At 46.7% G+C, this 17,881-nt stretch overlaps 1 protein-coding gene across 1 annotated transcript in view; it reads right to left on the bottom strand.

The window, feature by feature from the left end:
* The window catches only part of LOC147727101 (RING finger protein B-like), a 677,508-nt gene that overhangs the window by 285,793 nt on the left and 373,834 nt on the right, over positions 1-17,881 (bottom strand). Inside the window, exon 14 of the mRNA XM_086963055.1 lies at positions 1,192-1,279. Within this exon, the coding sequence (XP_086819181.1) occupies positions 1,192-1,279 (88 nt within the window). The remainder of the gene's footprint in view (positions 1-1,191; positions 1,280-17,881) is intronic.

Here is a 17,881-nt window from a genome sequence, read left to right on the forward strand (position 1 = left end):
CTTCTCAAATTCCATATTCCACTATACTAATTCATCACTAATCCTTTATGGGTTCCAGAGTAGCTGCTTCTCGCCAATAAAGCATTTCAACACCCCATCAGGGTTACAAGCGTTATATAAATAAAAACCTTTTTCCCTTTTCTACCCCTCTCCAACCCTTCTCAATCCAAACTGACTAACATATCCACCACTCAAATTAATTTCATGTTTCACCATACTAATTCAACACTAATCCTTAAGGGTTCCAAAGTAGCATGCTACTCGCCAAAAAAGCACTTCAAAGCCCCACCAAGTGTAGCAAGCACTATATAAATATAAACCTCTTTCCCTCTTCTATTGCACCACCTACCCTTCTCTATCCAAATAACTGAAAAACATATCCACCACTCAAATTACTTCATATTTCACTATAATAATTTTCAACACTAATCCTTTATGGGTTATGGAGTATCGTGCTACTCGCCAGAAAAGTGCTTCAACACCCACCAGGGGCAATAGGTGCTCTAAGAATGCAAACCTTTCTCCCCCTTCTATCCCTCCGCTATACTTCTCACTGCAAATACCTGACTAATATCCACCACTCAAATTACTTTCATATTTCACCACACTAATTCACCACTAATCCTTTATGGGTTTCCAGAGTAGCATGCTTCAACACCCCATCAGGGGTAACACGCGCTATACAAATACAAAACTTTTTTCTTCTTCTATCCTTCTGCTATCCTTCCAAATCCAAATAACTGAAACCTATCCACCACTTAAAATTTACTTGCATGTTTCACTACACTAAGTTAACATTAATCCTCTATGGGTCCTGGAGTAGCATGCTACTCGCCGAAAAAGCGATTTGACGCCTCTTCAGGAGTAGTAAGCGCTATACAAATGTAATTACAATACAATTAATGGTGATGCTACCCCTTTAAGGCATAACATAAAGATGAATAAGCATTTCTGTTAACAGCATAAAGAAGCCTTGTTACAACATTTTCTTTTCAAAACTTCTCCAATACAGCAGTCAACATTACACTGAAAGAGAAGTTAGGAATCTTGCTTCTTTACTATAGCTATCACTTTAATAACTTTTTACTGCAACAGCAAGATCAAATATGACTTCTTGAGAAGTACAAAGATACAGTTTATTTGTTCCTGCTCAGGTCATTTTCATAAGATACATGAACATTTATCACTTACTTGGTTGTCTATCAGAGGGATTGATTAGCTTCATTGCCATGATGTCGTTAAACTCGCACTCCTCATTAGCTCCACCAAAGATAAAAAGCTGTTGGTAAGTAACATAGAAAACGGAAATGAAAAGCTGTACACAACAGAAATGTCTTATAGTCAACTGATAACTATGTTCATTTTCCTCAGAAATGCCAGGGTCGCTATGATTTTCTTATAGTTTATACAGGTTTCTCTCCTTTGCAACCAGATCAACCTATCAGTTTTATTAAAGGATCTGGGACTTACAAGGATATTGTGCCACAGGGACATTACTTTTAACGACATTCCTGTGTTGCAATGCCCTGCTCCATATTTGCAAAGTGTAGTTAAGCCTTTCATGCAGGTATCTACATGAAAGGGGCGTGCAATGGGCGTTGCTGTGGGCTTTCCACCATAACACCAATTGCTTTTTGATGCTGCACCAGATTTACAAGAATCTGTAAATCTGAGGCAGCGCCAAAAACTAATGCCATGCAGGAGCAGGCATTAGAATGGCGAAACAAGGAGAAATCCCTTTATTACTACCCATTCTGCAGCACACATAGAAAGAGCAAAACACCATGAATGATTGTTGATGTGCAGGAAGGTGTCCCTTCCTGCTCAAAAACAATCAATAAATAATGACGATTTGCTACTTCTATGAGTGCTGCACACATAGAAGTAACATATTACCATCATTGTATGTTTATGTGAAGGAAGGAACACCCTCCTGCACATAAACAATCATTTCCTGCAACACAAGCACCCCTGAACTGTAGTGAAAGGGTGCCTGCATTGGTACTAGGCAACTCATTTTAATAACCATGCTATGGAAAACACAGAGATGCGCCGTATTGTTGTACATACGGCGCATCCCTGCATTTTGAAAATTTCAGAGTGTGATGTTGCAAATTTGGCAAAGCTCTGTGCTCCGGCATTTCCTTGTACATATGCCCCTAAAGGATCATACAAGGAAATAAGAATTCAAAAAGGAGAGGGTCCTCTGTAACAAGATAGCTTGCCCAAGCAGGGATAATACAAATACATTTCAAAAAGCAATCTCATGCAAGTAATTATAAAATAGGGTAAAGGACATAATCAAGGACACACGACAACACAATCATGATAGTATAAAAATAGAAAAATCATTTTGATTTTATAAACAACAATGTCACTGTACCAATGAGAATTTGTATGCAGTGGCCTCTTTACCGGCTGTGGTTATATCTGGCTTGCCAGAGGACCACTGCCCATCCGAGTAGTTTAAAGCAGCCTTCCCAGTTATGGGGGGCGAGCTTCTGTCTCTTCTTAATACCTCCTTGATGACCTGCCAAGTTCCATCTAGGTTTGAGAGAGCTATGGTAAGCCCTCTGCTGAAGAAGGCGGGGGAGGACCAAAATAACTTAAAGAACCATCTCCCAGTATCCCTGCTCTCATTTCCGGCTAAGATTCTGGAATCGGTACAAAAGGGGGTGGTGATGGACGGAGCATCTGAATCAATCAAACACTTACACCCAGTCAAAAGATCTGGGTTTGATCCATCACCGTTCTTTAGCCCACTCTGCCACCCCAGTTCAGACATGGCTATATGCAAATCAGTCTGACCCTGTCCCTCATCATGGGAACAGTCCAGCCCGAACTGCCAAGCCATGTCTTCCCTGGACCGGAAACAAGCTTCCGAGGACCGGTTTCTGACATTCCAGCCGTCTTCAGCCTGACTTGCTTGAATCCAGTGGCAAAGTGAGCAAGGGACTCACGTCTGAGCATACCCTGCCACACTTATGGCGGCCAAAAGCGGTACAAAAAGGGGTGGTGATGGACGGAGCATCTGAATCAATCAAACACTCACACCCAGTCAAAAGGTCTGGGTTTGATCCATCACCGTTCTTTAGCCCACTCTGCCACCCCAGTTCAGACATGGCTATATGCAAATCAGTCTGACCCTGTGCCCCATGGGAACAGTCAGCCCGAACTGCCAAGCCATGTCTTCCCTGGACCGGAAACAAGCTTCCGAGGACCGGTTTCTGGCATTCCAGCCGTCTTCAGCCCAGCTTGCTTGAATCCAGTGGCAAAGTAAGCAAGGGACTCACGTCTGAGCATACCCTGCCACACTTATGGTGGCCGAAAGCGGTACAAAAGGGGGTGGTGACGGACGGAGCATCTGAATCAATCAAACACTCACACCTAGTGAAAAGATCTGGGTTTGATCCATCACCGTTCTTTAGCCCACTCTGCCACCCCAGTTCAGACATGGCTATATGCAAATCAGTCTGACCCTGTGCCTCATGGGAACAGTCCAGCCCGAACTGCCAAGCCATGTCTTCCCTGGACCGGAAACAAGCTTCCGAGGACCGGTTTCTGGCATTCCAGCCGTCTTCAGCCAGGCTTGCTTGAACCCAGTGGCAAAGTGAGCAAGGGACTCACGTCTGAGTATACCCTGCTACACTTATGGCGGCCAAAAGCGGTACAAAAGGGGGTGGTGATGGACGGAGCATCTGAATCAATCAAACACTCACACCCAGTCAAACGATCTGGGTTTGATCCATCACTGTTCTTTAGCCCACTCTGCCACCCCAGTTCAGACATGGCTATATGCAAATCAGTCTGACCCTGTGCCTCATGGGAACAGTCCAGCCCGAACTGCCAAGCCATGTCTTCCCCGGACTGGAAAAAAGCTTCCGAGGACCGGTTTCTGGCATTCCAGCCGTCTTCAGCCCGGCTTGCTTGAATCCAGTGACAAAGTGAGCAAGGGACTCACGTCTGAGCATACCCTGCCACACTTATGGCGGCCAAAAGCGGTACATCGCCCTCGGCAGCTTCTTGGTGTATCGTAATAGGGCCACCAGCGGGTCAGGCATGATGAAAACCTCCGTCAGCTCACTAATATCAGTGAATTTTTGTTTTCCAAAAGTCCCAGACACCAGGGCACTGAGAGGCGAGGTGTAGAAAGACTGCATCTGGGGTACTGCACCTCTCACAGCGCGCAGAATCCCTCAGGCCTTATCTGCAGAGTCTAGCTGGGGTGTAGTACACCCGATTCAGGAATTTGAAGTTTACCAGCCTATGCCGGCCATTGAGTGATATTTTCTTAGTGTTAGTACAGCAATATCGCCACGTGTGATCATCCAAAACAGTGTCCAAATCAGTCTGCCATGCCAGTCGCGCCTTAGTGTATATGTGCTATTTGTGCGCTTGCGTTAGTTTGTATAGATTGGACAGCAGTTTTCGGGAAAAAGCAGTCTTAAGGACATATATGAGCTCCGGAACTTCAGGAGGTTTTGCCATGTCCCCGCCTAGTAGGTCGCTGAGAGTGCAGCGCACCCTGTGGAACTGGAATCATGTCAGGAGCGGGGGCGCGTCACAGGCTCCCAGGGCCTACTCCCATGTCTTTGCAACCCCGTCAATGAATAGATCTCCCGCCATTTTTCTATTCAGTTTCTGTAAGGCAATGACTACTCCTTTCTCCTTAAGCGGGGGCAACCATCTGGCCCAATCAACTGGCATCTCCGGTGAATATAGCAGCACGCCATCTTGCATCTGTAATAGGCTATGCCATGTATGATTCGTGGCTGTAACAGAGTCCAATAGGCCCGTTCAGCGATCCATCGATTGGAAGATCGTATGTGGGAGTGAGATAGGGCTTGCAAAGAGAGTCTCCATGAGGACATGCGGTTTGTTCCGGTCCCCATGTAGCCAAGTGTGCAGATGTGCCGCCTGAGCCACACAGTAGTATGCCTCTTGATCCTGGGCACCAAGTCACCCCATAGAATATGGCATAGTGAGTAGTCTCCACCTGACACGCGGTTGCCCACCCGCCCAGGCCAGTTTGGACATCTGCTGCTGCAGCCGTGCAAAGAATGATTTTGGGAGAACCATTGGGATAGTCATGAACAGAAACAAAAATCTGGGGAGCACAACCATTTTCATTATTGATATGCGTCCCATTAAGGACAAAGGAAGCTTACTCCAGGTAATTACGTCATCTTCTAGCTTACTGAAGGCAGTGCCATAGTTAGCTCTGAAGAGGATTCCCGCATCCGTGTGTAACTGGATTCCCAGATAACGGACCGCATCAGTGGTCCACTGAAGCGGATACTCCATAGGCGTGGGCTGTGTGATCGAAGTCAATGGAAAAGCTAGCGATTTAGTCCAATTGACCTTCAAGCCAGAGAGTGCACCAAAGCGAACCACCTCCCTGAGCACCGATGATAGGTTATTATCAGGGTCGCATACATACAGCAGGGTGTCGTCTGCATACTAGGCATGAGCGGATTTTGCGGATTGGCAATCCGCGGATTTGCGGATTTGCGAACTCGCAATCCGCAAAATCCGCGAATTCCCGCGAATTTGCGGATTTTTTTTTTTTTGTGTTCGCCCGTGTTTCTGCCAGTTCGCGAGGGTTTTTACAATTTCGCAATTTGCGAACTTACCTGTCGGGTCGCAAGTTTTGCGAACTTGTTGTTTCTACGTGTCCAACCTGTTTGGGACACTCTGCTTCATCACTGCCACTCTCTGTCACCACTGCCACTCTCTGACTACTCATGCCACCCTCTGGCCCACCCATGCCACCCTCTGTTTCATCACCACACCCTCTGGTTGTCCAGTGTACATTATTTTCGGCAAAGCAAAGCACACCTTCCCTGCCTCAAGTGACCTGAATTAATTTGGGGCTGATTAATGTGTCACAGAATATTTTTTTAGCTGGCACCTGCTTCCTTAGTGCGCCCTGATTAGTGATCTTTTGCACTTGCTAAGTGCTTTCATTGTTGCAAAATTAGTTACAACACCTGTCCTGCCCCAACTGACAATAATGAATTAGGGGCTGATTAATGGATTTTAACTTCCAGCCTGGCTCCTGCTTGTCTCCCTTAGCTGTAATTCATGACCTTTGTGGCATATGTGTAACTATTCTGAGGTTCAGAGCAGGGTCACATAATAGTTTCAACTGGCAACTGAACTCTGGAGGGGCCCCTCAGGAAGCACTACAGGAAATGGCTACTAATGATGTGCCTGAACTTTTGAACCTGGTAAGTAGTTACTTTCAGTTTTGCTTAGATCGTATTTCTGCAATTTCGCACTTATTCGCGGGGCGCGAACTCACGCGAACAGTGCGAGCAGTGCGAGCAAAATCCGCTGCTCGCGGATTTGCGGATTTTGCAGGAAATTCGCAAATCTCGCGGATTGCGGATTTCCCGAAAATCCGCAAAATCCGCGAGCGGAACGGATTTTCCGCCCATGCCTACTGCATACATTGACACTATGATCTTATAACCCGGGAAACCTATGCCCTCATTTCCGTGGTATTCTCGCAGAGCGCACGCCAGTGGTTCAGCCACCAGAGCATAGAGGAGGGGCGAGAGTGGGCACCCTTGCCTAGTATCTCTACTGATGGGGAAAGAGTCCGCGACCAGGTCGCCCATGCGGAGGTGAGCCCGCGGATGGTGGTATAGTGCTCCCATCATCTGTAAAAAAGGCTGCCCTAGACCCATGCACTGCAGTACCACACGCATAAAAGGCCACTCCACCGAGTCAAAGGCCTTTTCCATATCAAGGAATACAGCCAGTGCTTTCCTGTCCTGCCTCACATGCTGAATCGTGCCCAGGACTGTACGTATGTTGTAGACTAAGTTCCTGCCAGGAATAAATACAGCTTGCTCCGGGGCTACCAGACGATCAGCGAGGAGCGCCAGACGGGTGGCCAAGACCTTGGAAAACAGTTTAGTATCAACATTCAGCAGTGACAATGGTCTATATGAGCTGCACTCGTCGTGATGTTTCCCCGGTTTCAGTATACTGCCCTCCACACATACGTCATCAAAGAGAGTCGACAAATGCGGGAGTAGTTGATCCTTAAAAGCTTTGTAGAAGCCCGCGCGTAAGTCCATCTGCTCCCGGAGCACTGCCCGACCTCATACTGGCTAGCGTATCAAGGATTTCATCTTTTTCAAAAGGAAGCATGAGGAATTCCCTGTGTGTGTTGGTCAATGTGGGGATGTCAATGTGGCCAAGATAGTCGTTAATTTCCTCTTCCAGATCACCGCTCTTGGAGGAGTACAGATCAGAGTAGTATCCTTTGAAGACATCAGCTATGTCCCTCTCGTCTGTAAGCAGCTCTCCAGCAGCAGATTTCACCACCGTAATGTGCTGGCGCCATTTTGCACCCTTCATTAGACTGGCCAGAACTGCACTTGGCCGTTCATCTTCACCGTACACCCTGGCAGTGGCATATTTGCCCATGTGTCTAACCTCCTTATCCGCTTCTTCATGATATTCTGCGAGCAAGGTCTTAATCTCTTCCTCCACTGTTTTGTCTACCAGGTTGCGCTGTCTATGCTCCAGCTCGCCTAGTTGTTTCTCAAGGTCCGCCAGACTCTGCCGAATGAACTTAAGTATGCCCGAGTGCTTCGACATCGCCACCCCTCGAATATAGACCTTGAAAGCCTCCCAGACCACCTGGAAGCTATCCACCGAGCCAATGTTAGTTTCGTAGAATACATTTATGGCCTCAGCCAACTCTCCCCTAAACACCGGGTCCAAGAGAGAATTAGGCGGAAATCTCCAAGTGACACCGGGTCCAAGAGAGAATTAGGCGGAAATCTCCAAGTGAATGGCGGTATGGATTTACCTGGGATGCGTAGTTCCAGCAGCACTGGCGAGTGATCGGACAGGGTTCTGGACAACACTCTGCAGTCTCTAATTCGGTCCAAGTGTGTCGTAATTTGACAATGGCCGGGTTAGCGCTTAGCTGTGCTACACGTTTTCCCGCTTAACTTGGCTATACTTGGAAACGCCATCTGTGTGTTACGGCGGCCATCTTAGATCATGAGCGGCCTCGTGGCCAGCGTGCCCTTTAGTCCGTTGTCCGTGCCACTGACCACTCGAGTTTGCCCAGCAACAGGCTATTTTTAGTAACGGTCAAGCCTGTGCATGCGCAGTCCCAACTGACCAGTCGTCCCTCAGGAATGTGCCGCCAAACTGACCAGCGGGGTTGTAACCCCTCCAATGAGCTGGCTGTGTTCCAAAAATGACCATATATGTACATAACGCTCTGTAACTCTGTACCGCCTATCTTTTTATTACCTGCAAATTGTATAAAAGAACGGGTCACACCGATGTTCGGTGTGATACTACTTGCATTACCGAAGGGTGCTGTAGGAATGTACCACCACCCCATGGGGTCTTAATAAACTTGTTCTTTGAATTTTTCAGCTTCCGTGCCAACAGTTCTTTCAATGTAAGTGGGCTATCTTTGGAGCATGTAGGCCTTGGGAACCCGATACTACAAATTGGCGACCACGAAGGGACTCATCGGCGACTCGGATGCACGAAGGAGAGGTCGTGATGAAGGTTTGCAAACTCGCCATGGACGCGTACGCTGCCACCGAGTGACCCGAGTCTTGGCACCCGTGGTGTTTCTTCCTATCCTTCTGATCTGACCTTCCAGGTGGCGCCGGTCTCCGACTGAGTTCTTGATCGTCTGCGTTGCTGGATAAAGTGCCGTTTGGCTGATTCGATTAAAAGACCTTGGCAGTTGGAATCTGGACCTTTGAGACTTTGGGTAAGATTTGTGATCGGTAAGGTAGTCTGCGGACGCTTACTGAAGTTCTATGATTTGTGATCGGTAAGGTAGTCCTCGGACGCTTGCCGAAGTTCTATGACCTATGACTTTGATTTGAGTTAGCTAACATTTGTGAATTTGTGAACTTTGAATCTATATGTGTAGTGCACTTCACATAGGCAGGCATGTAGAGATGTTTCTCTAATTTTGTTTTTTTCCCTTTGAGCGGCACGTTTGTGTGAAGTACTGTAAGTGCCATTTTATACGGTATCGTGCTTTCGTGATACTTTTTGAACATGCCTGTTTTAAGCACACTCCGAGGGATGTGCTGTCTTGGAAATGGTACCACAATTAGGTTAGCGGAATCACAGCCGGCTCCCCCAGAAGGAACACCAAACCGTGAAATGTACATTAAATTTGGCCTTCCCCCTATAATGTACAGTAAACTATGGCATAAATATACTAAATCAGATCCTGAATTGCAATGGCCACTACATGGGTCGTTCGATTTGCGTAAGGTTCAGTTTGTGGAGCAATGTTTGTTTCAACGAAGGTCTAGACAAAATATGTTTGATTGTGTGCGAATGTGGGAGAAAGCGGTGCGTGAGCGAATGAAACGTAAGGTTGCCTTGGCGGATAAAGAGCAGCGCAAGGCTGCTCGCGATAAGGCTTTACAGCTTGAGGAAAAGGAGGCTCAGGAAAAGAAAGAGAGGGAGGAACGGGAACGTAAATTGCAAACGACTGGTCAATTCCCTATTCGCCGACCACTTTATCCTGTCCTTAATAATGAAATTGATGATTTTTCATTGCTAGATCGATCACCGCCTCCGTACGTTTCACCTACGGCTCCAACTGCAGAATCTGATGACGAAGGACAGGATAAGCCAGGAAAAAGGGATGCGTCTGGTGTCAGGTTTTCTGCGGAGAAATCCGTGAATTTGCGAAGTTGGGCTCGTAAAGTGAATACGAATTTTGTTACTCAGGCTGAAGTTGTTATTGAAAGGGGTAAATGGACAGACCAAGAATTACTGTATTTTTTGGCTACTTTGGCAGATGAAGTTGTTACTGCATACCGTCAATTTTCGGATACGTTAGAATCTAAGGCTGTGTCAGTTCACCGTGAGAATTTGGAAAAAGGTGTATTTGATCTTTCAGATGTCGATGCCTTTTACAAGCAACTGATCCAGCTGCGGGATGAGACGTCTAAGTTGCGGGACGAGCGGAAAAAGGATAAGAAGTCCGGGCCGGAGTCTACTGGGCAATCTAAGGAGTGTTCTCTCCGGGGTTCAGATAAGAGTTCTACAATGCATGTTATGCCTATGCGTGAAGCCGCACCTTTGTATGTTCCGCCAAAAGGGGAAGGTACAGATGATGATAAAATGTCAAAGGATGCGAAGGGATATTTTATATATAATTGGGTGTATACGCCTTGGAATAGAGCGGATGTTATGGCATTGAAAAATTCTTTACCTGACCTTCGTAAGAATCCGGCAGCATTTTATGAAGGGGTTGAAGGGGCTATTTCGTCCTGTGTTATGACTTTGGTTGATATAGATTTGTTTTTTGGGTTAATTCTTCCGCCTGACATGTGGAGGCTAATTCGTAAAAATAATGATGAAACAATACTTGGGGGAACATGGAAAGAAATAAATGCAGCTGATTTAGATAGGGAACCGGCATGCAAGCCATGTCAGTTAATTTTGGACCTCCCGGTGGCTATTTTGATTAAATTAAAAACGCTCGTCCCATCTAAAAAAATCGATTGGACCATGTTAGCTTCGTGCAAACAAAAGCCAGATGAAACGGTTTCGGATTTCTTTACACGCTTCGAAGAAGCGTTTCACGATTACAGTGGTCAATCGTTAACAGACGATACGGGTAGGCATTTGTTTGTAGATAAGTATGTGGCTAATCTCCTACCGGAGATTGCAAAACGATTGAAATCGAGTGAAAGTTCCTGGGCCACGGCGACCCCTGCGTCTTTGTTAACTATGGCTCAGTATTATGAGCGGCAGGAATTGGAGGCTAAAGAAAGTGTTGATAAAAAAGCGAAGGAATTGAAAACGAAGGTGATGTTGGCACAGGTTCGTGGAACACAAAATAGAGGGAATGATAGAGGTAGACGAGGTGGAGGCAATACGTCGTATGGTCGTACGGATACAGCGGAGGATCAATGTGCGTATTGTAAAGAGTTTGGGCATTGGGCTGAAGATTGTCCGGTACTTCGTGAACAACGTAGCCAGCGTGGTCGAGGAGGTGGTAGGTCGAGGGGCAGTTATACGGGGGCGAGAGGTAGTGGAGGTGATCGTGGAAGGGCTGAAGAGAGGGGCCGTGGCCAGGATGAACGAAATACTTTTGATAGACGAAATCAATATCAGATATCGGAGGGTGAGAATGTGGAACATCAAGATTATGTGCATGCATAGGACTGCGTAGGATGGGGTACGGAATCAATTGAAGTGCCGGTAGATCAGAAAGGGCCATATGTAACAGCGGGCACTTTGGGTTCTACTGATCAATTTCTAGTCGACACAGGAGCTACTCGTAGCGCTTTGTCAAAAAACTTGGTTCCGAGGGCTCCCCTGTCTGGCGAAATGATAACATGTGTAGGGTTTGATGGCACACCCTCCCCTAGCCCATTGTCAAAACCCCTTGCACTTTGTCTTGACAAATTTTTCAGTTTTGGTCAATTTTTGCTATCGCCCCATACACCAGATAATATTCTGGGCATTGATTTGCTTAAATATTTTCGAGCGACGATACGGTGCGCTCCTGAGGGAGTGCGGGTTATCCTGAATGACAATTATCCTGAATCAGATAGGCTTTGCACTATACTAGACACTCCAGCTTTGGCCTCTCTCCCGCACACGTTATGGGCGACCTCAGACACGGATGTGGGAGAGATGCGTATTCCACCTATTCGAATTACTGTAAAGGAGGGAGTCCCTCTGCCACGTGTGCCGCAGTATAAGATTTCCAGGGAAGGTGAAATTGCCCTGACACATATTGTCCAGGATTTGATAACTGCAGGAGTGGTGGAGGAGGTTCCTTACAATGTTTGCAACAGCCCTATTCTTCCGATCCTTAAGAGAGATACTGACGACAAAGTCTATCGGTTTATTATTGACTTGAGAGAAATTGACAAAATTGTCATTCCCCAATACCCGGTGGGTTCCGACATTACGACTTTGCTGACACTGGTGCCACCGACGGCAACGACCTTCAGTGTTATTGACTTGAAAAATGCGTTCTTTTCTATCCCTGTCCATCCTGATAGCAGATATTTGTTTGGCTTCACGTTAAATAGTAAATCGTATAGATTTTGTCGTGTTCCTCAAGGTTACACTGAGAGCCCGAGTATCTACAGCCAGGCTCTGAAAAGACAGCTTGATTCCTTTGAGTTACAGTCTGGGGTTGTCCTTATCCAGTATGTGGATGACCTTTTGCTTGCTGCAGACTCTTATGCACAATGTGAGGAGAGTACGATTGCTTTGCTTTCTTTTCTGGCACAGAACAATCATAAGGTTTCTAAGAAAAAGCTTCAATACTGTAGACCCAAGGTGACCTACCTCGGTCATCTTTTGTCTAAGGAGGGGCGTGCATTAACATCAGATCGAATTCAGGCGATTTTAGATACACCAGTCCCCCGCACGCAGAGAGATGTACGTGCCTTCATAGGTTTAACGTCCTTCTGTAGACAGTGGATCATGGGGTTTTCGCACATTATAAAACCTTTGTTAGCGTTACTGTCCAAAGATACACCAATGCCCCTTGAATGGACAGATGAATGTCAAAATGCTTTTGAACAATTGAGACAAGCCCTCTGTTCTGCACCCGTGTTAGGTACACCAGATTATGCAAAGATTTTCACGTTGTATGTCCACGAGAAAGATGGGTGCGCGTTATCAGTGTTAGTGCAAACACACGGGGATAAACAGAGGCCATGTGCATACTTCTCGGCGGTTCTTGATCCTGTAGCACGAGGGTTACCTGGGTGTTTCCGAGCAGTTGCAGCAACAGCAGTAGCTATACGACAGAGTGAGGGAATAGTGTTATCGCACAAACTATTGGTGTTAGTTCCCCATGCAGTAGATGCCCTGTTAAATCAAACAAAGACCCAATATCTCACGAGCGCACGTTTGACAGGATATGAGCTCACACTTCTGGCGCCACATATCACACTAAAAAGATGCGCTACCCTGAACCCTGCCACTTTATTGCCCTATCCGGTTGAGGAGGGTCAGGAAGAAAAACATCACGACTGTGTTTTCCTGACCGAGGAACAGACAAAGGGTCGTGTCGATCTACAGGATATGCCACTTCCAGATGTGGATGGGGAACTGTGGGTTGATGGATCGTGTTTGAGACTGCCAGATGGTACGACTTCCGCAGCCTATGCAATCACGACACTTAAGACAGTGATAGAAACAGCTAGAATACCACAGAAATCGGCTCAAGCAGCAGAGCTGATAGCCTTGACAAGAGCCTGCGAATTGAGTGCTGGCCTATGTGTGAACATATACACAGACAGCCGGTACGCCTTCGGAGTAGCACATGACTTCGGGCTACTCTGGAGAGATCGTGGGTTTCTGACTTCCCATGGAGTACACATTATGCACAGAGAACTAGTGCGTGATCTCCTAAATGCGTTGCTTTGTCCAAAGAAAGTAGCGATAATAAAATGTAGTGCCCACAAAAAGATCACCGATAAAGTGGGTCAGGGAAATGCCTTTGCGGACAGCATAGCGAGACAAACGGCTATGTCTCGAACTGACTCCCCCATGTACGTGACACAATCACAGGCTGAGCGATGGTATGATGCTAGAGCAGAGATACTAGATATTCAGAAATCAGCTACTGAATCAGAACTTGCGGCATGGGCAGCAGATGGGGTGCTAGATGATGAAGGTTGTTGGAGAAGCAAGGACATGGAGAGATGGAAATTGCCTGCAGCTTACTTGCAAGCGATGGTCCAGATGACACATGGGTTGGCGCACGTGGGGGCTCTTGCAATCACTCGACTGTTAACACGAGTTTGGGAGCATCCCGAGATTGGAAATACTGCCAAGAGAGTAGTGCAGACCTGCCTGATATGTTTGCAGCACAATCCAGCAAAGGGGACCCATACTCCGAAAGGAGGGTTCGTTCCACCTTCTGCACCATTCGAGGTACTCCAAATGGATTATATCCAGCTTGAGCGTTGCAACAACCTGAAGTATGTCTTAGTGGTGGTATGTGCTTTTAGCAAATGGGTTGAGGCTTTCCCCACGAAAGACAATACAGCTCTGACAACAGCTAAGGTGTTGCTTAAGGAGTTCTTCCCTCGATTTGGAGTTTGCAAATTCTTGTGGAGCGATAATGGGCCTCATTTCGTTGGGAAAATTGTGGAGTATGTGTTAAAGGGCTTGGAATTCAGCAGAAGTTTCATGCTGTATTCCACCCTCAGTCGGCAGGTCTTGTTGAGCGGTATAATGCCACGTTGAAACTAAAACTGGCTAAAATTGTGGCGTCTACGACATTGAAGTGGCCGGATGCCTTACCGCTAGCATTGCTCTCTCTCAGATCAGTGCCCCACTCGCGAACTGGCCTCACACCGTATGAGGTGGTGTTTGGAAGGCCTATGAATATTTGGGGAGTGCCCAAGCCGCGATTGATACATGATGTGCCTTGTATAATGATGAACGATTATTTGGCACGATTAACAAATGATTTGCTTTCTATTCATCAACAGGTTCGAGAAGCGCTCCCTGACAACTCTACTGGAGAGGCCCACGATCTTCACCCCGGCGACTATGTTATGATAAAGTCGTTTGAGAGGGCGAACAGCTTGGAACCGAGGTGGCGTGGCCCCGAGCAGGTCCTCCTGGCGACTCGAACAGCTGTACGAGTGACCAACAGAAAACGGTGGGTGCACTCAACCCACTGCCGTCGTGTCTCTCCTGATCTGGTGAATCCTGCTGTGTTGACCGACTACAAGGAGATTTTGGAGAAAGAAAAGAGCCTAGCTGTGACATCGGCCGAAGTTGAGGGAGCCTTCCTGGACCACACTGTTTCTGGATGACAGCGCTATAATCTGCGGCCACGATAAGAAGATTGTTTTTGGTTTTCGAGACTGGTTGGTTACCGCTCTGGGGTTTGTGAAACGGAAGCCGGGAATCTCAAGGGGGGGGGATCAGTTCTGCCAAGAGTAGCGACACCCGTCTTGACCCCGGAGAAGAAAACAACGGCTACCTCGGAGCTCAGCACCGTATTTTTCTTTTTTAGGTATATACATGTACATTTGAGACTTTGTGAACTTTTGAACTATTTGAGACATTAAGAACTTTTTGAACTATGGCGTCTTCTGCATCACGAGATAAAAGAATACTTGGTGCCATCCTTTTCGTTTTGACAATTGTGGTAATAGCAGTGATAGCTTGGGTAGTTGAACTCGTGGTGCCTGCACGTGAACATTTGCTGCCGACTACCCCGGCTCCATCTGAACATTTTCACTTCACCCTGCCCTATCATGAAGAACGGCACCGACAGACTTATTTGAACAATAGCTTTATTCAGATCCTGCATCATACGCATAACATGACAAATACGTCTAATTTTTGGGTGTGTGGGATGTTGCCTGGGCACCAGAAGAAAGGGGGCACTCCACTCATTCCACTCCCGTTCTCACATAATGGATCCTGCAATGCCTGGTACACTCTTCTCTTCACTTTGAGATGGCCAACAAAAGGGGGGGTGCTTTTCCGTTTGAATAAAATTTGCTACCATGACCGGGATGGGTATCCACGAGCTGAGGGTACTCGATTTGAATGGGAGGAGTACCGCCCCGATAATGCATCTGCCCCACGTGTTTACAGCAACCAGAGGAACATCAATGTATCCAGCTCACATGTTATTAATGTTATTGCCACTAAAGCTGATTTGTGTATACGCAATAAAGGTACAATTCCGGTGGGCAAAAGTGAATGCAACACTACACTTACATTTGACAGCCCAAATGGCATATCGTTTGTAGCATCTCGCAATACTTATTTTATTTGTGGAACGAAGGGTTATCATCAGCTCCCATTGGGATGGTTAGGCACTTGCTATGTATCCTTTGTATTGCCCCCTGTATTCATCGCCCCGCCAATGTATCATAATGATTATGTCCTTTATCACGATTTCGTGTTGAATCGTGTTAAGCGTACTGTCGTTTTAGATGAAATAGATCAGACTGATACTGCTTTACAACAATATGTGGACTTTAATTTGGGACTGTTTTCCTTTGTGGGGGCTGCTTTGAATAGTCGGAAAATACGACGACTGACCCGTGTTGTTGAGGCTGTAGCCAATGATACTGCTATTGCACTAGGAAATATTACCGAAGAACTTCAGATTTCTAGGATTGTTACGCTCCAGAATAGAATGGTTCTAGATGTGGTTCTAGCTGACCGTTGTGGGGCATGTAGAATTATCGGAAGTAGCTGCTGTGTATACGTACCAGATAATTCACCATCTGTTTATGATGCTATTTCGAAATTGCACAAGATAGCTGCCGAAATACACCCGGACAATGGAACTTGGACTCTTTCAGGGTGGTTCTGGTCAATGCTTACCACTTGGGGTTGGAAACTGCTAACGATTCTATGTATCATTGTTGGGATATTGTTTTTTGTATGTTTATGTATACAATGTGGCCCAGCTTTATGTTCCATGTGCTTATCGGCTTGCATACCATCAAAACGAGCTCTTGCTCACGATAAAATGATGCTTCATAAAGCAGTAGCTCAAATAATGCTAATTGATATTGAAGATGAACACCCTGATTATGTTCACTATGAGGTAGCTTCAGCTAAACGCTAAAAGGGTCGTCTGTCGTAATTTGACAATGGCCGGGTTAGCGCTTAGCTGTGCTACACGTTTTCCCGCTTAACCTGGCTATACTTGGAAAGGCCATCTGTGTGTTACGGCGGCCATCTTAGATCATGAGCGGCCTCGTGGCCAGCGTGCCCTTTAGTCCGTTGTCCGTGCCACTGACCACTCGAGTTTGCCCAGCAACAGGCTATTTTTAGTAACGGTCAAGCCTGTGCATGCGCAGTCCCAACTGACCAGTCGTCCCTCAGGAATGTGCTGCCAAACTGACCAGCGGGGTTGTAACCCCTCCAATGAGCTGGCTGTGTTCCAAAAATGACCATATATGTACATAACGCTCTGTAACTCTGTACCGCCTATCTTTTTATTACCTGCAAATTGTATAAAAGAACGGGTCACACCGATGTTCGGTGTGATACTTCTTGCATTACCGAAGGGTGCTGTAGGAATGTACCACCACCCCATGGGGTCTTAATAAACTTGTTCTTTGAATTTTTCAGCTTCTGTGCCAACAGTTCTTTCAATGTAAGTGGGTTATCTTTGGAGCATGTAGGCCTTGGGAACCCGATACTACAAGTGGGAAGAGGGAGCGAGCCAATAATCTATCCTGGTATGGACATCGTGATATGCTGAGTAATGTGTGTACCCACTCTGCAGAGGATTGCGGGAACGCCACACGTCCTCCAATCCCAGGCAGATCATTGCACTCAGCAGCTATAGAGCAGCAGCCGAAGGTCTGCGAGCAGGTCCGGACGACCTATCAAGAGTCAGGATCATGTTGAGGTTGAAGTCTCCCCCCCACAGCATGCATCTCTGATCATATTGTTTGGCCTTGGCAGCAAGGGACTTATAGAATTCCGGTGAATCAAAGTTGGGGCCATAGGTGTTGACAATGGTGAAGTCTATGGCAGGGCCATGGCATCTAGATATTACGAATCTGCCTTCGGCGTCTGCCACCAGGGTTTGAATCTGCAATTTGGACTTTGGGTTGACCCAGGTCAAAACCCCCCTGGAGTTGGAGGTAAACCCCGCTACAGAGATATTACCCTCAAGCCCCCTGAATCTGAGCATGTGACTGTGTGTAAGGAGATGCGTCTCCTAGAGCAGGGCAATGTCTATGTGTTGTCGCTGTAGATAACCCCGGACTTTCCTGACCTTGCGGTGGTCATTTAGGCCTCGGACATTCCAAGTAAGTGCCTTGAGTCTAGGTGTGTGTGATGTCCCGCTTTCTATGGTGAAATCAACCATAACACAATACCGTCGGGCATA

This window comes from Lissotriton vulgaris, chromosome 3_1, assembly GCF_964263255.1.
Source record: "Lissotriton vulgaris chromosome 3_1, aLisVul1.2, whole genome shotgun sequence".
Classification (NCBI taxonomy): domain Eukaryota; kingdom Metazoa; phylum Chordata; class Amphibia; order Caudata; family Salamandridae; genus Lissotriton; species Lissotriton vulgaris.